The sequence below is a fragment of the Lycium barbarum genome, chromosome 10 (assembly GCF_019175385.1).
Source record: "Lycium barbarum isolate Lr01 chromosome 10, ASM1917538v2, whole genome shotgun sequence".
NCBI classification, from domain to species: domain Eukaryota; kingdom Viridiplantae; phylum Streptophyta; class Magnoliopsida; order Solanales; family Solanaceae; genus Lycium; species Lycium barbarum.
The window spans coordinates 38,981,506-39,004,484 of record NC_083346.1 but is presented as its reverse complement, the minus strand read 5'-3'; the positions used below and the strand labels follow the sequence as shown (position 1 = coordinate 39,004,484).

At 34.5% G+C, this 22,979-nt stretch overlaps 1 protein-coding gene across 1 annotated transcript; it reads left to right on the top strand.

The window, feature by feature from the left end:
• Positions 1-11,968: 11,968 nt before the first annotated feature.
• LOC132613989 (bifunctional TH2 protein, mitochondrial-like) lies at positions 11,969-20,939 on the top strand. The gene is made up of 6 exons (XM_060328316.1): positions 11,969-12,511; positions 14,796-14,904; positions 18,471-18,755; positions 18,866-19,280; positions 19,383-19,649; positions 20,318-20,939. Exons 1-6 carry the CDS (start codon positions 12,216-12,218, stop codon positions 20,728-20,730), a joined length of 1,785 nt encoding a protein of 594 aa, XP_060184299.1. The 5' UTR covers positions 11,969-12,215; the 3' UTR covers positions 20,731-20,939.
• Positions 20,940-22,979: the final 2,040 nt, after the last annotated feature.

Here is a 22,979-nt window from a genome sequence, read left to right as displayed (position 1 = left end):
TCCACATGATCTTACACGCAACATATTTATTTTAAAAAATAATGTGATGAGATCGCAAATAATCACAAGCATATGATATATGCTAGTCCAACATTTAGTATGCATTTTAAGATCACATTAAAATTGATATCTACCCAAATCACTTATGTCATCAGTATTTAATAAGAAACACAAGGGAAGATTCATAAATAAATAAGAGTGGAGTTGTAAGAAAATAGAATCCGATTTTTGTCACTTTCTTTTCTTGCACTTTGAAATTGTCATTGTCTTTCCAGTGAAATATGACAATTTCCATTTCCAAAGAAAATTATTGTTGTCTCAGGTTTGTGTCCGTTCAAATCCTTCTCTGTCCCATAGCTAGTCTCGCTGCCCATCATTTTCATTATTATTATTATAATTAGCATGTCTCCAAAAGTTATTTGATGAAGCTAACTGCACATGAAATTAAACAACGATTTCGAAGTGAACATCTCAGTAATAAAATTACTTCACGAACAAGAGCACTGTATGAAGCCAATATTTTCCTTCAATCAAAAGCTCACAACTTTGATAAATCGGGAATAATTAACCTATTTCTTGTCAATTCATACCCACTAAATAATGTACTTTAATTTAACATTATAATTTAATATTAGAATGTCATGCTTCAACACATACATGAGTTCCTTTAGATATATATATATATATATATATATATATATATATATATATATAACACCCATTCGATCAATTTTCATTATCATGATAAGCAACAAATGTTTTGAAATAAATATTAGAATACTTGCCAGAAATTCTTTTTAGCGCTACATTCACAATGTTGTCTCAAACAAATTGTTCTTTATTAATCATCATCCAATCACAAGATTTATCTTTTTCCATGGCTATTAGACTTGACAATAACAATTCATCAACGCAGAAGTGTCCGTTTAATTCGTAACAGAAAACTCACAAGAGGTTTTGTAACCACTCAACCTCATTGTCAGTCAATTTAATAATACAAACTCATATTCCATGATAAATTCAGCTATTATTTTTTCTCTCTTCAAAATCGAGTGGCATAACATTATAAAACACCCCCACACTTTTAAATATTTCAGTCTAAGAAATAATATTTTTAAAATTCAAAAGAGATTTTTCCAGTCTCGTAAGGTATCCTATCCTCTCTTTTTTAAAAAAAATATTATTGTGGCACACAATTTTATACACCAAAATGTCTTAGAGACAAAATAAGAATTTGCCTTAATATGTTTTCTCGCCAAAGAAAAGAACTTTGAAAAATATAAATAATATAGGTGTCGATCCCTCCAACTGATTATAGGAAAAGTTAATAGCCACATAAAGTATGCAATCCAAGTAACATTCTTCACCATGATAATAGTCATTCAATCACCTTAATTCCAAGTAACAGTTTGACCACGTTAAGACCATATACTGTAATTATTTCAAGATTTGACCATTTTGAACAATAAAACCCATTTAAATCACAAAAATTTAAATTTAATAATATGAATCTTGACATTATTTTCTCAACATAAGAAAAAACTTAACCTTGCATTTTCTCAATAAAAGGAGAATCTGACGTATCCAAGTCTAACATGCCATAAGTCATAATAATTGATGAGTCGTGAAATTACGCGATATTCGACGCTAATTCCTTAAGATTTTGTGACTCCTTAAGCACTTTTGTTGTTACTTTTTGTGTTTTTATGTTGTTTTGTAGGAAAAGATGCCCGGAGAGCATAAAAGAGCAAAATGGATCAAAATAGACCAAAATGGAACAAAATAGAGCAAAACAAGCCAAGTAGCTGAAATGAGTGATCGGAAGAAACCAAGTGAAAAGAAAGTCAAAAAGAGGTCAAACTGGACATTTTTGCAAAACTGTCAAAACTGGACAGTTTTGCAAAAACGGGACAGATTTGCAAAACTGTCAAAAGTGGACAGTTTTGCAAAAACGGACAGAATTGCAAAAACAGAAATATGGGGGCAGATTTTGACATTTTTTGGACTTGGAAAAATTGGGGAGAGCTACAAAAGAGAGGCTAGGGCAAAACATTTTCCATCTTTGGTCATTTTGCAAGTTTTGGAGGCTAGGGTTGTCACCTACACCATTGGAGGAGAAGATTGGAGCACTTTAATGAGATAATTCTTAAACCTTTCTTCAATTCCTTGTTTTGTATTGAATATTTTAGTGTGTAGTATTTCATTTCTAGACTTGAATCTTGTTTATGAAACTATTCTTGATTAAAGTTTGGATTGAAACTCTTGTTTTGCTTATGTATTGAATGATTTTTATTGCTATTGAAGTGGGTCTTTGTTGATTTAATTAATCTCATTCTTGAATGTTTCCAAAGGGAGTAGCTAACCCTAGGACTCACCCATTTACTTAGATTGAGCTTGGAAGAGGAAATCTAGGTTGGGAAAGATTAGTTAACAAGAATTTGGGTCATTAAACTCATCTAATAACTTGAGCTCGGAAGAGGATAGTTACTTGAGGTTAAATTGATTGTGCTTAATATCACACTCTAAGGCTTGGAAAAGCTTAGAGTGAAATTCATTGATTTGGTTGGAAGACTTTCAATGAGATTTTAGAAATCATTATCTATTAACATAAACCCGCTCTTAGTTGTAAAATCGTGAAATACATTGGATCGTTACTTGAGTGTAATTTCCTTTGCATCCAACTTGTGGCCATTGATCATTTTATTCGCTTTCTAGGTTAGTTTACATTTCTGCATTAGTTATAATCTTTCTCAAAAACCAAAATATTATCCATCGTTTGGCTTTAGCGTAGTTGGTGAAAGTTCCTTACTTTCTTAATCGCCTATCATATTGTTCCCTGTGGGATCGACCCCGACTCATAGTTGGGTAAATGTATTGCATACGACCGTGTACACTTTCTCTTTGAGGAGTGTATTTGGACGTTATCAATAATCAGTCAAGTAAACAAAGTACTAATGTTGTCATCTTAATTATCTTTCAAAATATGTATACCTCTGAGAACTCCCATAAATAAAACGGATTAATCAAGTCCCAACATTTTCATCTATAACTTGAAAAATATTAGGCACAAATAAACTATGGTTACAATATTCATTGCTCAAAAAAAAAAAATTAGGTTGACACAACATTATCATACTCAAATAAAACGTTCACTCCAATTTTTTCCAAATACAAGTTTAAGAAGAACTCCATAAAAGAATCATTCTTCTTCAACTTGGGTGACACAAAATAAACTTTGTTAGCATAAATCTGCTTAGTAGCACAAGAGTCTAACACTCGATCTCCTGCATTAGCCACAAGATTCATTTGAGGAATGACCTCAACAATTATTTCATCTGCTTACTCAAAATTATTCATGTCAAAATTTCTCACTTTTTTAGACAAAACAGATTTCTCATTTTTTTTTTCATGACCACGTTCTTAGAGAGAAAATAAAAGTATTTTACCTTTCATCACCAAAATATGTATAGAATTATTTTACCTCTCCATATGCTACTGATCAATATTGTATAAAATAAATCGCTTTCAAATTGTTGGAAATATTAACAATATCAATCAGAAAAATGAACAAAAGGATAGAGTCAACTTATCAGATGAAAGCTGCGTCGTGGAAAGTCATTACCTTGAAAGCGATTTCGGACCAACTGTGGGGCAAATCGTTTAGCTCGATCGCTCCCCAAGGTTCCACATCACTTCCAAACACTTGCACTAGTGGTTGGAAGTTTAGAGTTGCACAAAACTAATTGCCCAGAAACAACTCAAAAGGAGAAAATAAGGAGAAAGAATTTTCTGTGTGTCAACAATTCTCCAAGAAGATGGGTTTATAGGCTGAAAATTTGAAGGGTCAAAGAAGGACTTAATGAGCCATTAACCCGACCATTAAAAGATGACTTAATGACCATTAACCTAGTCATTTAAACCAGTCAATAAATCAGTCATTAAAGATAATTGAAGAGGAGAAAGATAACTTATTTATTCTTTGCATTGCACAAAGTTATTTTCAACAATCAACTACTAATTTAGCCTTTTACTGATATCAACAAGCAATGTATATAAAGTAGAACAAATTCAAAACTCCTAAACCTGCAATAAGATAGTAATAATTCTCAACTCTACCAGCATTAATATTCTTTATTAACCAATCTGGATGTCCCTGTCCCCCTGTAATTGTTGGCAAAATATTCACTAATAAACTGCTTAAATAACTTGGACCATTCATTGTGCAAGAAAACATAGAATTAACCACAATGCTCATATTTTTAGTAAACTCCTTGTTATAAAAATAGAATATGACTTATGAGTAACCTAGAAAATATTGTACGTTTGGAAAACCGTATTAAACTCTAATGGTGATTGTAATCATATTTTCTAGATGCTGACCCTTATGATTGAAACATATGGATGAACTCATTTGCAGCCCATCTTGACGACCTAAACGAAATGGCAAATGTAGTAATTTCATTCAAAATTCATATAATTGAATTTGATAATCAATCCTACTTTATTGACTTATAATGTGGATGTGGGCCACCATATCCTTGGTCTAGGCTAAGCCCATATGTCATGTGACTTGATCCAATAAAATCTTAAGTGTTCACAATAATATGAAAAATATCTTAAAATCAATCAGTTTGACAGTCCTTAACCTATTCGATTCAGACCAAAAACCTATCTTTACTGTAGTGAAAACTCATGAGTACAATTCGAAGAAAAATATTAGTTGAAAACCAATCAAAAAATGTAGCATCCTTTGAGGACAATTTCACTATTTTCATAGGTACTTGTAGTACATCTAACACTTGATCATTAAGTTCAATATTTCAAGTTGATTTGATTTGAAGGATAATAACAGGAGCATGAAATATCAGTTCCTAACCATTTTAGAGTTAGTACGGCCATTATGAAAGAACACTACATGCCCCATCGACCCTTCTTTTGCCTTAAATTGACTCTAATAAACTCTTGATTGAATAATAAACCCATCTTCCTATAACGGGTCATTTGCACTTTTGGCCGTATTTTCGCCCTCAAGGGAAACAATTATTTCGTGAGCCATAACTTTATATTTTGTATCATAATATTCACAAGTTATGCCCACGTACTTATGCCCCGCTAGACTTAAGTTTGATTGCTAAGGACAAAAATTAAAAACCACCCCATTGAAGGACGAACAATGCCAATTTCTTCCCCTGAAAAGTCTTAATGGATTGGGTTTTGAATTCAGCTCTTGACATGCAACTTTTTTCATTTTTTTGCGCAGATTTCCCTTCAAGGGCACTGGTCTTTTATTTTCCCCCCTCAAATTCTGGTCTTTAATTTTTATCATTCGCCTAATATTCTGAGATAATTAATTGTTGGTCTTTAACTTTTATCCAAATAGGTTTAATTTTGCTACGAAACTCTGCTTTGCGAATTTTTTATTTTTTGATTGAGCCGGATACAAACCCCAAACCTCAGATTATTTGGCGAAAGACAAAACTTAAAAACCATCAATTTGAGGAATTAAAGACCACCCCTGAATAAGGCCAATCGTGCAAATTGCCCAACTTTTTTCATGAGAAAAGAGCCCACTTATTATTCATCCTAATCCAAAGGTTGGTTCCTTGCCGAACTGTACCTTTTTTTTTTTTTTTGACCTTCTAGTAGCTCCTCTTCCAACTGGCAAATCACTACCAAACCCCCCCCACACGCCCTTTCTTCCTAAAACCCACTCTGCCAGGGGCGGATGCAGCCTATGTTTAGGGGTGTCATTCGACACCATTTCGACGATATATATATATATATATATATATATATATATATATATATATATATATATATATAATTTGAAAATCTAGAATACTTGTAGATATAATATAAATGACACTGCTTGACTCTTCGTGGCTCACTGGTTGGGCCCCTCAATAGTGCAGCAATCTGCTTGAGTTCTAGCCGGACCAAGAAATATATTGTGTTTTACTTTTTTAGCTTTTTCATAAGCTCTTAGCCTTTTGTCTAAAAAATCAATGCCGCTAATAAAGGGTCGAACTCTTTGTTTAAAGTTGTAGTAATTTACTTGAATTATATTTTATTAATATGATTTGAATAGCTTTTCTATTAATATAATGTTGTTATAGCTATTTATTCATTTGTTTATCTTTTTAAATGTCGACACTGCTTACAAAAAATTCTGCGTACACCACTGCACTCTGCTCGTCCTTCCATAATACATATCGAATGTAGAATACTAACAAACACTAAAAAAAAAAATCCAACTTCATTTCTAATCCCAAATTTTATAAATTCCCAGAAATAAAACCTTCCTCATATATGTCTAAACAATTAGTTTTATACTAATATTAGAATTTTTTTTTAATTATTATCTATACTATATTAAAAGCACAAAGAGCCTTAGAAATATTGATTGAACTTTTTGCCCTTCATTAAAAGACTGTACAATAGACAAAATAGTCATTTACTCTTTTCCACAAATTAATCTACATAAATATTAATAATATATATCAATTATTTTTCTAATATGTAAGACTTTAAATTCAATTAGAGTTATGAATATTTCCTTATTTAAACTATTCTTAATCTATTTTATTCCTTCTAAAGAGTATCTATTTGAATAGGAATCAATTTTATATATATTTTGAATAAACAAATATATAGTACGTTAATGCAGCTAACAAATTGTACCTTTTCTCGCTTATGTTTAATGACCTTTCCTAAAATTTCTTACCTTTTTCATGCAATTAATAATAGAAGAATATCCTTATATGGAGATTTTATGCAACACGTTATTAGTGATGATATTACTTCTGCCATATTTTCTCTTCCTTTTTGTTTCAGCTACAATTATTCATCCTCTTGTATTTTCTTTGCCTCCTTTGCACTACTTCTGAATTTATATGATTAGAAATTTCCCGCAATATGAAGGCATACGCACTTCAAGAATTCTCTTGAGGTAATTCTTGAGATAAATTTTTTTCTTAATCACATAAATTCTCTCTTATTCTATATATGCATCTCAATTCTCAATATCTACTGCTTCGCCTTAATAAAATATCGTTTGCCTTTTTTACCCTTTAAAAATATAATCACACTAGACAAAATAGTAATTTAACTATTTTCCTAATATTTAGGATTTTGAAATCAACTAAAAGTTTAATTATTAAATATTTCCTTATTTAAATTATGGAAGAAGTCCTAATAATTTAATTTCAAAATTCATTAAGAGTTACCTTAATCTTCTGGATTGGGGAATAACTATAGATACAAGACTTTGTTCTAAATATGGGTTGGAAAGGAGTATATGCCTCCTTAAAAGTATTTTATAATTTTATAAAAGGAGTCTAAAAGATTTCTAAAATAATTTCTTTTTTGAGAAAGTAAAATGAAAACTAACACTAAATTAAATTACTAGAAAGGAAAAACAAAGAAAAAAAATAGTTCTGCATCTTGGCACTTTGAAATATTGGGAATAACTTTTTCCCATTCTGAAGCTGCCCCAAGGATTGTGTAGTGAGACACATTCAATGACTTTAAACATTTATTATCAATGTGTTCGTTATATGTAAAATAATTTAAATTTTAGTGAAATGAGCTTATGCATGTATTCCTACTGATCAATGATATTGATTGAATTATTTGTCTTTCATTAAAAGACTCTATGATAGACAAAACTGGTATTTACTAGTTTTCTCAAATTATTGTCTAATTATTTTTATAATATTTTACCTATTTTTGAGTCTTTTTTGGTTTTGGAAACCCGCCGTTATTTTTGGAGTCCTCTTTTCTTTGGTAATTTTGTTTTTTTTGTTTTTTACCATTATTTTTGGCAAACTAATACCTATCAGGAGTCTCTTTTACTTAATATTTAGTGATATATTTAATTTGATCCCTAAATTTAGGTTTTCTTCCCATACCTTTTAACTTTAGAAGTCCTTTTTTTTTTCTCCTTATTGTCGTGACTTTTTTTCAGCAAGAAGATAAATGTTTGGTTCTTTCTTTAAGTAAATAAAATAATTTCATATTGAATAAAAATTGTAATATCAAAGAGTTTACTTATAGTTATAATATGGGACTCAAAATTAATCAAGAATTTGTCGACTAGGATTTTGTACATCACCGGCACTACATATGGCAACTATACCTATTCGGTAATGGATCCTAACTAAGTAATGAATCTATATTCTGTATAAATAAAAAGGTTTGCTTATTATGATTTTTACATATAATTTGCATCAATTGTTGTTTGATATCATGATTTCTGCCTGCCTCTCTGTCTTTTTTTCTCATGTGTAGTAGACTTTTTATGCCTTTGATAAAGAAAAACTTACAAGGAAGAGAAATATAAAAGAACGGAAAAGTAAGGACAATGAGACATGAGGAGATTTCTTCAACTACAGACATTTAACTTAAATTGCAATGAAAATTTTACCTTATTAATATATTACCTTATATGTAATGTAATGAATCATAAGAAATTGAATCCTTTGAATTATTTTTTTATAGCAATATATTACTTCGGTCAGAAATCAATTGATATGAGAATTTTCAAGTGAAAAAGAACACAACTATCAACAGGAATTGTCGGATGAGCAAATTAATCGACTTACCAACAGTAAATAAAAGAATTTAGCTACGAGCAATTTAATAACTGATTAATGACGAAGCTTGTAGCTAAGTCCATTTTTTTTTTTGAAACATTTGTTGTCAAATGAGGTACGCGTTTTGTCACGCTACCCTAAACTAGTTACTACTATATATAAGGGGCAATGCAATGAGTTTTGTAGTACTTAATTACATTGTAACTATTTGATTGGTCCAATCAGATTGGTTTGCTCTTTCAAATTGTCCTTAGAGTTGCTATTTATTACTTCATGTATCAAAGTATATTCCAATAAATCAAGATACTTTGAAATCCTTTTTGATAGCATATCTTTTTTCTATGTCTTATTTTTGCCCCTACTTTATTTCATTTTTACTTAGGTTGACACAATCAATTTGGTCAATATAATCAATTTTGAGCCCTTTAAAAGTGCTAAAACATTTGTTAATAGTGATGATGTGATCTAATAAAAATAATTATGCACAAAGATAATCTAAAATGGTGATGATAGTAACTTTGAAGAACTCATTTGGTACCGGAAGAGTACTCTATCGATCAAATTTTATTTAGTAATTCTTAAATTACCATTAAATTTTTCTTGATCTTATTTTTAGTAAACAAAAAAAATTATATTGAAAATATAAAGTCAGATTTAATGATTTAACACAACTATACAATAGAAAATAAATGTCTCAATAGTGATGACTCATGAGGGCCCCGCGAAGTCCATGTACCAGTCACTCCGCACACAGCCCAGAGATGACTTCCACAACATCAGCCACTCCGCACACAACCCAGAGATGACTTCCACAACACTAGTCACTCCGCACACAACACAAAGATGACTTCCATCTTTCACTTTCACATCATACGTTTCCATAATCTTTTTCCATCAATTTATCCATTGGGATCACATCACATTATGCAGGATGAAATGCATGCATGAATGTCGAATTCATGTGTGATCATAGGGATGAATAACCATAACAACATTTGTAAATCAACTACTAATACAAATTTATCCCCAAACATGTGCAATACCATGTCCCGAACAATTTTCCTTCGGACCACATAGGTAACATCAATAATATATGCATTAGATGACATATGACATATGCATGTAGCAAGCACCACAATAAGAAGTCTCGGATGTTTCACTTTCTCACTCATTAGCTTTAATATCAAATCATGTAGAATGTGTATGAACGATGTGCATGATATCAATATCAAGTGTAAATCATAATCAAATCTCATTCATGCCTCTACATAAGCACACATCACAATACCAATCCTATATTGTTTTTCTTCCTTTATCTATGATAAGTGAAAAGATAGGTGAGAGATGAATGCATCACAAAAAACAACGTTGTAAACGGGCAACAAGAAGGCTTAACATGCTTTCTCCGTCAATAACTAACTTCTACATATGCTTCGATAATTGAAGTCTAACCCAAAAGTAAGCCGTAACCTACCTCGATGCCGAGCTTATGCCACGAACCGTCAAATGTGAGCCTTGCCCTTCTGAAGAGCCTCTGAATACTCACAGTCTAGTCATTATCGAAATATAAGTCAGAAACGGGGTTAACGGTACCCATATTGCTATACATTCGTTCCAATTGAAAATCAACTATAGAAAAGAGAGAAATCAGACTCACATGGGTAAAACGGGTATTTTAAGAGTGAAATAGGTAACCCAACGTTCTAGAAGTTCAATTATACTCTTCAATTGCTAATTAAGCTCAATTATAGATCAATTTCATCATTCAAGAGAAGACTCCAATTTAGGCATAAACCCTAGTTTCCCATGATCAATTCCTCAACCCAAGTTAGAGATTCAAGCTTATTATTTACTAACTCACAAGATTCCATGATTAGAATATCAAGATATATCAAATAAACTCATATTCATAGCCTAAAATTCAATTAACAAACTTAAGGTTTATGACTCATCTTCTCCAACTAGCTTTACTAGATTCCACTATAGATTCTAGCTTTAGGAAGGTTAATAGACATGAACAAGGTGAAGGAGACTTACCCCAAGATGAATCAACTTTTAATACACTTCAAATCACCCTTGAGCCACTTAGAGAATAGATTTTGGGAATGAGTAATGAATGGTTCGAATTAGGGCATTTAATGATTCTGATACTGCGATTCACGCTCCAGCGGAAGGGCTTCCGCTTCCGTGGACTCGCCTCAGCGGAGGACCATCCACGGAGGCAGATCTTAGTAAAATGACAAGAATTCCGCACTTGCAGACCAAGCCTCGCTGAGGCGGGTTCGCTGGGGCGAGACACCAGAACCAGCAAAATTTTAGTTTTTCACCAAGTTTCACCCTAAATCCCGACATCCACCCAAAACCTCCCAGATATAAAACATATATGCACACATACGTAACAACACGCTACGAACTCACTCGCAGCCTTGGAATTTCCATCGGAGGTCTATGTGACGGGGTCAACCCCCAACAGCCCAAAACCAACTTCCCAACCGATAGCCCAAAATACTTTCGAGTGCCTCGAGAACCGAACTAAATACCCCCACCAAGTTATAATCGACCCTCTGGACCTCACGGAATCGTCGGATTTTTGGAAAAGGTCCGTTTAACCAAAAGTCAACTATTGGTCAAAGGTTTTTCACTTTAAGGCTCTAATTCTCATAACTCACAATAAAACTCGCCTGATTACCTCGGGAACTGTGCCGCCATCCCGCGAGTCAAAATCATACTAACAGGGCTCGAGGAAGGGTCAATGGGAGTAAATGGGTCAAAAGTGCAATAACGACCAAACGGATCGTTACACATGGCCACTATTGGTCAAAGGTTTTTCACTTTAAGGCTCTAATTCTCATAACTCACAATAAAACTCGCCCGATTACCTCGGAAACTGTGCCGCCATCCCGCTGGTCAAAATCATACTAACAGGGCTCGAGGAAGGGCGAATGGGAGTAAATGGGTCAAAAGTGCAATAACTACCAAACGGATCGTTACACATGCCCACCCTACTTCCAAGTGGCAAATCACTACCAACCACCCCCCTCCCCCAACCAACCAACACACACACCCCCACTTTCTTGCCTTTTCCTTTCTTCCAAAACCAAAAATTCACTCCATGTTGAATGTAGAATACTACAAACACTAAAAAGTTTCCAACATCATTTTCAATCCCAACTTTTATAAATCCCCCACAAATAAAACCTGCCCCCTTCTTGCTAATAGACTCCCAAAAATCTCAAACCCAGTATTTATTTTTTACCATTCTTATATTACTAATATATATAAATTGTATATTTAACTGTATATTTGGACACGATATTCAATATTTTTCTTATAAGTACCGCATACCGTATTGCATATTATATTTGTTCAGAATGCATATCAAACACACCATAATATCAAAAGCTTGATAGAACAATTTCAATTTATAATTGGTATCTACCGCACCATTCCGACCCTACTTCCAGGTGGCAAATCACTACCAAACCCCGCACACTCCCTTTGTTTCCTTCCAAAACCAAAAATCCAGTCTGCTATACAGAATGTAGAATACTACAAACCACTCAAAACTTTTCCAATCCCAAATTTCATAAATCCCCAAAATTTATAAACCTTGCCATATATATGCGCTTCTTATTATTATTATCGCCTCTTTTTCTTGTTAATAAACTACCAAACCCATTATTCAATTTCTCCAATTTGGGATCGAGGGTAAGTCATAGAATGGCTTCTAACAAGTTTCCAATAGAGGAAAGTGGTGTGGGTATAGCAAGGAGATGTTGGATCAAGTTCAAGAAAGAGTCTACTTTTGCACTTTACACTCCTTTTGTTGTTTGTTTGGCTTCTGGTACACTGAATCTTGATACTTTCCGACATTACATTGCTCAGGATGTTCATTTCCTTAAGGCATTTGTTCAAGCGTTAGTTCTTTCACTCTCTCACTCCTTTTTTCTGGATTATTATATGTTGTTTTAGAAAATGTTTCAGTAATTGTTTGATTTTCTTCTGGTACTGTAATCTTTGATGGGTCATAACAACATACCCCGACAAGTGGAGTTTGGGGACGGTAGGATGTAGGCGGACCCCTACCTTTGTGGGGTGGAGAGGCTGGCAGGATTGCAGGAAAATAATAAGGAGAAGCGGAGAGGAGGCTAGCCCCTTCCCGTTTTCACATGAAGTGCCACTACAAACTAATCTTCTAGCCTAAGACTGGACCTCCATCCTTCCTATCTAAGAGTCACGTCCTTAGTAAGCTGAAGCTGTGGCATGTCCTGTTTAATCAGTTCTTTTTCAGCCTACCTCTACCTCTCCTAACTCCTGTTATAGCCAACCTCTCAGCTCTTACACCTCCTTATTCCTCTTCACATGTCCGAACCATCTCAGGCTCACTTCCCTCATCTTGTCCCTCACAGAGGCCACTCCCACCTTGCCCGGTATAACTTTGCTCCTAATCATATCTCTCCTATTATGCCCGCACATCCATTTGAGCATCCTCGTCTCCACTACATTCATCTTCTTGACTGGCCAACACTCTTGTTTGAAATTATAAATTGTTGTAGAATTTATTTCAGTAATTATGTATGTTTTTCTTCTTTCTGGTACTCTAATCTTTGGCCGGTGGAAATGATGTATGAGTAAATGTTAAATAACTCGCTTTGTCATTTGTGTTTATTTGGGGGTTTTATTTTTTATTTTTTTCTTATAAGTACTCCCTTTTAACAAAACGGGACGGGATAGGCCTAAAATTACGCGGAAGGAAGTGGTCTCAAAAGACCAGCAAATGCTTGGTATCTATAAAGACTTAGCTAAAGATAGGGCACAATGGAAGAAAGATTATCCATATAGGTGATAGCTACTAGTTGAGGATAGGTTTTATATATAATTTTTAACATATTTTTCACTTTTATTACCCCACCTGTGGGATTATACTGGGTATGTTGTTGTATTTTTCATTTTTATTTTATTTATTATGTTGATGATATGATATGAGCTTAAATAAAGAAATGAAGATCCATATTGCCTACCCCAACTTGTTTGGGACTGAGGCGTAGTTATTGTTGTATTACTTTGTTTATTCCGTTGCTTACGAAAATTCAGAAAGAGCCGCCTTTGTTGTATAACCTTTTTTTTCCTCTCCTGGCGAATAAGGACTTACGGAATGGATTTTAGTTTCTTGACATTATTTTCTGGGAGGTAACAAATAAAAAGATAGAGAATGGCAATTTAACCTTTGAAAGAATAGTGGCTTAGTCTATTTACACAGAAGAGTATCTTAATTTTGTTAGTTGCTCAAATGTACTAGAAGTAGTACCTTAAATCTCTATCCAAAATGTAAAGAAGTATGAAATTCATTATTCCTTGGGTGATTTCCAATTTGCAGCCTGGGTATTGTAAGTGAATTACTTTACCTTTAAACTCATTGGGAATGTTTGCTAGAATTTCGGCATGTTCAGGTAAAATAAAGCATTAAAGTTGTGGAGGGGAAAAATATATATGAAAATAATGTTTTTCCGGTTAAGTGAAGAAAAAGGAAAAAAGAAATAAGCACTAGCCGAATAGTCTTTTCATACTCTGCTTCTTTGGCTTTTTTCGAATTTCTCTTGTATCAACCTTTAATTCCTCTTTGATGCTAGCTGTAATTTTAAAGGGACAAGTCAATAATCTGTCTTGATTCTTTTCGACAAGTATGAAGTTAAAACTTCTAAAAGAACCTCATGTTGGTTGTTCTTTTGTTTTCCTATTTGTTTCCTCTCTTATTTTTTACAGGATTCCTTTTACCTCCACTTAATGGTATAGATTTTTTTTCCTTGAAGTATCTTCATCCAGACTATCCGTTATGTTGGTGCTTTGTTTTTTTGGCAGAAGTCTGGGTAGTCAGTCAAGTCTCAAGGGTGAAGTAATCCCTATCCATAGTATAGGGAGTGTGAAATGGATTTTCCTTATTCCCATTTTTAGATCTCGTTTGGTTAATGAATTCTATGTACTTTTTCTTTTAATGAACTTCTTCTATGCAACATTGTTTTGCTAGAGATGCAGGATTTTGGGGTCTAGTGGTTTTGGTGCTCTATGTTTGGACAAATGATAGATTTTTGGGGTTAATAAGATCTGCTTTTGCATGGGCTTTGGTGGCCGTGTAACATGTTTTTTTTTTCCATGCCTTCTGCTAAGAAGTTTGTTAAGTAATATTTATGAAACAAATTGCAGGTATGAAGCTGCAGAAGAGTGTACTGACGATGACGATGCGAAGGTTGGCATTAGTGAATTGCGGAAGAATGTTACTGAAGAACTTAAAATGCATGATGCAGTTTTAAAAGTAAGATATGAGTCTCTAACCTAACTTCTTTTCCATTAAATTTAAGTTTCTCACTCTCCATTTTGAGATTAGGATTGCCATGACTGAGCATTTAACTTAGATCCTTGTTTTGAATGCACTGGTAAAGGGATGTGGGATCCTTTTTCCCATTTATGTTGTCCGTTCAATTTGCTTTTGCAAATGTTACCATTATCAAAAAAAAAAAAATTGCTTTTGCAACCAAACAAATAATCAGGTTTTTAACGGCATGAGCTTTTGCTAAGTTGCTAGCCATGAATGGAGCATAACTGTGTTAATCTTGATTAGGCTCGTTGCAAAGGAATGTGATATGCATAATTCTCTTCCTTAGTTTATTTGTGAGTAAATTCATATCTCTCAACTAGTTCATTTATCTTGAAACTTACAGGGATTTCGCTGCCAGGGAGAACTTTAATGTATAAATTACTTTAATTGTGAACTTATAATTGTGCTGGCTTAAGTCACCATCTCCAACTTTAGCTTTTGCATCATCACCATTCAAAATATTTCCAGCGCATTTGTTAAATTCAATCTGGCTTCATCAGTGTATTAAGAGCCTAACTAATCTATCTTTCAACCTCGAAAAGTTTAGTAGCCTAGAAGGCGCTATAAACATTTGCGCACAACTTAGTGAAATGGATTCTCTCATATTTCATTCAGGAGTATATTATGTGGACCAGGTATGGTTGTCAGATGTGGATGTGAGGTTGTGCATTTTTTAAACCATTTTTATTTAGGATGTAGGGGTGTGGACGGAATATTTATGCACGAGTGTGAGGATACAGCTATCAGTCAATTAATCAATCAATTGAGCCTTAATCCCAAATAAAGTTGGGACAGCTATGTGAATCCTCTATAATCATTCTGCACATAATATTACTTTCCTAAGAAATAATTGTTTGTAAAGCAAGTTACTGGTTAGATATAACTACAGGGTTTCTAAATCTTACAATTCTCTACACTTTTGTACAACTAATTAGCACAAAACTATCTCTATATGCATATGGTAGTTGACTATCTAACAAATCTGTTTGATGTAAGGTGTGAATGATCTTGTAGATGTCAAAATATCTTGTCTATGTTGGGACTTTGAGGTCTCAATACATAATGTGGTTGTCAATATATATTGAAGTACTTTTAAAATATTGTTTTCCAGTGAATTCTACTTAGACATCTTGGGTACGTAAGGGTGCAGTATACAGGGAGAGCTTAGTGGGCATAGCAGTTGTCAAGAAAACGATATAGTTTGACTAGTGCGAAGAAGAAAGTATTACAAGAGTGGAGGAAACAAAGAAGAGAATGGGTTACCATGATTCAGTTATTTGATAAGTTTGTTCCTAGTTTACCCGGTACATGTGCTGGTACACTTTTGACAAAACAAGCCTTAAGTCGGTCAAATTATATACTCGGTCTAACATATGCGTGTATAATCAACGTCATCCACTTCTTTGTGCTAGTCTATATATTTTAATAAGGAAGAACAGTTATACTTCCATCCATCTAACTACTTAATGATCTTTCAATAGTTGGATGCCAAAAAGTAAGAGCTTCTTAGTTAACCTTTCAAGGATATCCTTATCGATACAAAGGTCGGGTTACTATCACCGACTTATGAAACTGGAAGGATTGGTGCTAATACTTGCTACCCTGGCATTTGAAACCTTTCGAGCCTGAATTTTTGGAAGACTCAAGAGTGGTGAGGTCTCTAAAACCTGAAGTATTTCAAGCAAGAAGACAATCAAAAAACATTGGAAATGGGAGATTACTAATTTACAGTTTACAGTAGTCCTCCCCTCCTTTCCCAGTAACCTACCTCCACAATACATAAATGTTGTTGTAGATCCTTGTAGGTTTAGCTCGGAGAAGCTCATGCCTCATTGTGGATTTCATCTTTCTAGGGCACTATATTGCTGGATATCAAATGCATTTTAGGAAAAAAAGGTTTCTCATTCTCAGTCTTCTTGGTCCACATATGATTATTTATTTCTTTTACTTTGGGTTTTATGTAAGTACATAAAGCATTTATGTACATGAGCTCATAATAGTGGTTGCCAGCCAAAGAAAGTGCTGTTCTTTCATAAGGCAGTCCGGTGCAAGTTTCCCGTGTTCCCGCAGGGTCTGGGGAAGGGCCGCACCCCAGGGGTATAATATAGGCAACCTACCGTGACGCAAGTAACAGCGGCTGATCCACCGCTCAAACCCCTTGGCTCGAGCCCCCTGAGCCATAGGTCACACGGAGACAACTTTTTCGTTGCTCCTGGGCTCCCCTTCAAATGATTGTTCTTTCATAATTAGGTAATTCCTTAAATCAGTTCCTCACTATTTTCGGAAAGAAAAAATCAATTTCTGACTATTTCTTTTGGTCCCAAATTCATCGTCTTCCTTTAGTTTTTCTTTCATATTCCTTTTTTTCTTGATGAAGTAAGTGGTTTCAATAAATGGCATCAATAAGATGCAAAAAGTACATAATTTTGAAATTTTAAGCTTACAAAAAATTATAGCTAGCTTTCTTTCATATTCCTCTTTTTACCAGATAATTAACTTATTGAAAGGTATAAATAGAGGCTACAAATAAAGATAATAGGATGTACTTAAGATTAATAAAAGAGAATTTTAAACATAAACGCATCTCTTTACCTTTTCCTTCGAGTCATCTGAAATGATGCTTGCTTCCTTTGAAAGAAAATTTTGCCTTATTAAAATGGTGCTTAATTTTCACACTTCTAGAATAGGTAATTTTGACTTTTAATATTACTGAGAAAAACAACTGTCTTATCCTATAAAGACATGATTTGGAGATGAACCTAAAATCTGCATAGGCATTTGAAATGAGCATAAACCATAGTTATACGGGATACTTTTCCCTTGGATCACTAAGGTCTTCTTGAAGTTAATGGGCTGTGAAGGACATGTGTTGAAAATTGGTTATGCATTGGGTAGAACTTAATGCTGATGAATAGTCAATGCATATTGGTATTCTTGTGAGTTATGGCAAAGAATGAATAAGATATGCTGCTCCCTTTTCAGATGCTGCTCCCTTTTAAGAGAGGAAAATTCTGAATGAATGGACCAATGGCACTATCTGCAGACTGTTAGTTTATCTGTACTATCATGGCAAGCTTCTTGATTACCCAAGAAGTTTCCTGCTTTACTTCAGCAATGGCACAATGTCCATGGTTAATGGTCAACTGATTGATCATTGTGGATTCACAGTAGCTAATATTTGAGCTGCCAAGATGTATATGTAGTCCGGATGTATTATATATCTAAGCACTTCACACATTGCACACATGATAGCTACATATTGTGTTATATCTTGATTTCTGTTTGGTAAACAAATTCTCATTATCTTTCTGGAGTGTAACTAATTTGGCAAGGAAGCTAAGATGTGCCTTTTCTGATAGGTGATAGCAACTGCTGTTAAAAGTTAATGATTATGATATTGCATCTTATGTCCTATGTATCAAAGAACATTCGAAACTCTCTTTATGCATATAAAGTTGTCTTCTTGCTTGGGAAAATAAATCATTTCACAATCACTTCTGTAGGAGTGGGGCATTGATCTGGTCAAGGAGTGCACTCTTAACCCTGCAACGGCCAAGTACACAGGTTTTTTATCAGCTACAGCTTCAGGAAAGGTTGAAGGTGTAAAAGCTGCTAAACTGGCCACACCATTTGAGAGAACGAAGTTGGCAGCTTATACTTTAGGTGCTATGACTCCTTGCATGAGACTTTATGCCTACATTGGTAAGGAGCTGCAAGCGTTCCTTGAGGGAGAGAAAGTTCATCCATACAAGAAATGGATTGACAGTTATGCCTCTGAAGGTTTCCAGGTGTGTGGCTGTTTATTCCTTACTCGTCAAATTCAGCTTATGAAATATATTTATGACATAACCCGCATTTTACTTAACTGAACTGGAGTATGTTGTTTGTTGAACAATAGGCATCAGCTCTACAAACAGAGGACTTGTTGGATAAACTGAGTGTCTCTTTGACAGGCGAGGAGCTTGACATCATTGAAAAGCTTTATCATCGAGCAATGAAACTTGAAATTGAGTTCTTCTTAGCCCAGCCACTTGTTCGGAACGCTATCATACCTTTGTCAAAAGTTCACAACCCTGCTGAACACCGGCTAACAATATTTTCTGATTTCGATTTGACATGCACTGTTGTTGATTCTTCTGCTATCTTGGCTGAAATTGCAATTATAACAGCACCAAAATCTGATCAAAATCGACCCGAGAATCAAATTGCGAGGATGTCGTCGGCTGATTTAAGGAATACATGGGGAGATCTTTCTAAGCAGTACACCGAAGAGTATGAGCAATGTATAGAGAAGATGTTACTTACTGAAAAAGGTAACACTGTTTTCTTAATCTTTTGATGTTTACCAACCTCCCTATGTCATAATATTGCTGAACAGCTGGAATGAACTTGTTCTAAGAATCTTACTTTTACAGCGGAAAAGTTTGATTATGGAAAACTGCGTAGAACACTTGAGCAACTTTCTGATTTTGAGAAAAGGGCGAATAGTAGGGTGGTTGAATCTGGGGTACTGAAAGGTCTGAACCTTGAAGACATTAAACGAGCTGGGCAGCGATTGATTCTCCAGGATGGTTGCACCAACTTTTTCCAGAGTGTAATAAGAAATGAGAATCTGAATTCAGACATTCATGTCCTCTCCTATTGCTGGTGTGCTGACCTTATTAGGTCTTCCTTTTCATCAGGTATTTGCTAATGACAACTAAGTAAAATGGAACTTCAGTTTGAACATGTGTGCATTAGTCATCATATTTCAGTTGGATGCGCTAGATCTGCGAAAATTATTGGTGTCTGGTTGATTATTATGGTCTGTCTATCTTTTCAGCACTAGTCGAATGTTTTCTGCTTCCTTAGTTGCACCTAGATATGTAAGGAACTGAATGTTTTTAGGTTGCTAAGTGACATTTGTCCGTCTTCGTCATGCCAATCGTGCTTCCACCTGCTATTCGTTTCTTGTACCATGGGGAAGGAAACAGTTTTCTAATGAAAGAGAAGAAAGAAGGGGGGAAAATGGAAAAGGGAGTGGAGGATCAAGCTGATCTTTCCTTGTTTTTCAAATTTACCATGCTTTACCCTGTTCTTATTTCGTGTCGTGCATTCTCTTCCCTTTTTGAGTTATCTTTTCCTCTTAAGTTTAGAGATCTTAATATTGTCAATGGTCTCTTCATATAGTCTGGAAGAGAAGTTTTGGTGTGCTCTTTTTTATTTGTGCTATAGTTGAAGTTGAGGGTCTTACTGGACTGTTACCCTTTTCATTTGTAATTCTGCAATGCTTTTAGTGGGTAGTTTCCAATGTGGTGTTAGCTTTTTGGCTCATCAAAATGTTATCTTTTTCCTACCTTGTGTTGAACAGGGGGCATAGATGATCTGGATGTACATGCCAATGAGTTTATGTTTCAAGAATCTCTATCCACTGGTGAAATTGTTATGAAAGTTGAATCTCCCATTGACAAGGTTCAAGCGTTCAGTAAAATTCTAATGAACTGTGGCAACGACAAAAAGAATCTGACAGTATATATTGGGGATTCAGTTGGCGACTTACTTTGCTTGCTGGAAGCAGATGTTGGGATTGTGCTTGGTTCGAGCTCAAGTCTAAGGAGGGTGGGGAATCATTTTGGTGTTTCTTTTGTTCCTCTTTTTGCAGGTGTTGTCCAGAAACAGAAGATGTGTGCTGGGGTAGACTCATCAAGTTGGAAGGGACTTTCTGGTGTCCTCTATACTGCCTCTAGCTGGGCTGAGATCCATGCTTTTGTATTGGGATCATAAATCTTCAAGTTACATATTCATCATGCTAATTAGGAGGACATGAGAAAAACCTTACATAGTATATATATCAATACATACAGCTTTGTGGCTAGTTTTATTGCAGGCCACAGATCACTTCTGTTCCCATTTTGTTTTTCTACAGGCCACAGAAATGTAAATGTGATTCATTTGGCTGGAGATTTTATATGAGTACAGCAAATGTTATTAAATGTTGGTGGCTACTCTGTTCTACTGAATTTGTTTTGGTTACTTCTAGGGTCATACTTTTTGGTAAATGTCCTTTTTCAGATGAGCAACGTGGACAATGGTTTTGAAGCCAGGTGATTTACAGCTTCTCGCTGTCTATTTTTTTTAGAGAGGCTGCTTGGATTGTATTTTAGTAATCTAAAATCATTTTGATCCCACTTTTAGCCAAGGATTTATCGAAAACAGCTTCTCTACCCCACAAAAATAGAGGTAAGGTACGCGTAAATCGTATCCTCCCCAGACTCCACTCGTGGGATTACACTGGGCATGTTGTTGTAAACTCTTCTTGACTCTGCAGCTATTGGAAACGATTATTGTTGGTTCTAATGAGGTGTTCATGTGCTTTCCGTGCGCACATAATTTTTGAGCTACCACATTAAACAATGCGAAGGTCGTAGTACCCTTGAATTAGTTTGAAGTGGTAATAGGCCTCAATTAAGCCCAATTTCATGTTGACCAAGTAAGGGCAATTGGCGCGAATGCCCCTCTTTTGGGCTGGTCTTTAGATTTTGCCCCTCAAAATGGTGGTCTTTAATTATCGCTCTTCCGAGCAAAAGCAACATAGTAAAAAGACATTATTACCCCTAACCGTTACATATAAAAACAAATATCGTTATTCTCAAATCCTTCCCTTCTTTCATATCGTTAATCTAGCCCAACTTCGTTCCCAATTTTTCACATTATTCAAATCGTTGTTTCAAGCCAGATTTCTCAATTGATTTTGCTGCTACAACATCAGTAAAAGGTACAAATTTTAATTCAACTCAATTTAACGATTTTATTGAGTTTAGATTGTTAATATTTGAAAAAAATCATCTTCTACGACCTGATTATTAAGAAACAGATGACATACAACTCAAATTGAACATTGCGCATGATAAAATTAATCAGCAAAATAGAATTGATTGGACTTATTGCTTTGTTCTGATTTTAATTACTTTATACCTTAATTAAATTAGCATACACTGCTTATTTACTTGAAATTGTAATTATAGTAAATTCAATTTAAATCAGGCAATGCTTATCGATTTAAACTTGAATTAAGGCAAACTGTGTACAAATTTAGAACAAGTATGCCGGAGGAGGCAAAAGTTCAATTTACAAAAGAGTAGAGTATGCCGTTACCGGCAATGTTCTGAACCAATTTCATAACAAGTATGCCGGAGAAGGCAAAAGTTCTAGTTTATATAGAAGTATAAATTAGTCCAGTTGCGTCAATCCTCTAATTGGAATAACTGTTCCAGGCATTTGATTTAAATTGGATGAAGGTAGAGGATGTTTTCATTTTTTTTTAACCAAAAACAGTTACTGCATTATCATCAGCAAACAAAAAGTGCTTATGCCGGAGGAGGCAAAAGTTCAATTTACAAAAGAGTAGAGTATGTCGTTACCGGCAATGTTCTGAACCAATTTCATAACAAGTATGCCGGAGAAGGCAAAAGTTCTGGTTTATATAGAAGTATAAATTAGTCCAGTTGCGTCAATCCTCTAATTGGAATAACTGTTGCAGGCATTTGATTTAAATTGGATGAAGGTAGAGGAGGTTTTCATTTTTTTTATTTTTTTTAACCAAAAACAGTTACTGCATTATCATCAGCAAAACAAAAAGTGCTTATGCCGGAGGAGGCAAAAGTTCAATTTACAAAAAAGTATAGTATGCCGTTACTGGCAATGTTCTGAACCAATTTCATAACAAGTATGCCGGAGAAGGCAAAAATTCTAGTTTATATAGAAGTATAAATTAGTCCAGTTGCGTCAATCCTCTAATTGGAATAACTGTTGCAGGCATTTGATTTAAATTGGATGAAGGTAGAGGAGGTTTTCATTTTTTTTTAACCAAAAACAGTTACTGCATTATGTTAAGCAAAACAAAAAGTACTTATGCCGGAGGAGACAAAAGTACAATTTACAAAGTAGTAGAGTATGCCGTTACAGGCAAAGTTCTGAACAAGTATGCCGGAGAAGGCAATACTTCTGTTTAGAAGCCATTAAAGTAAAATTCT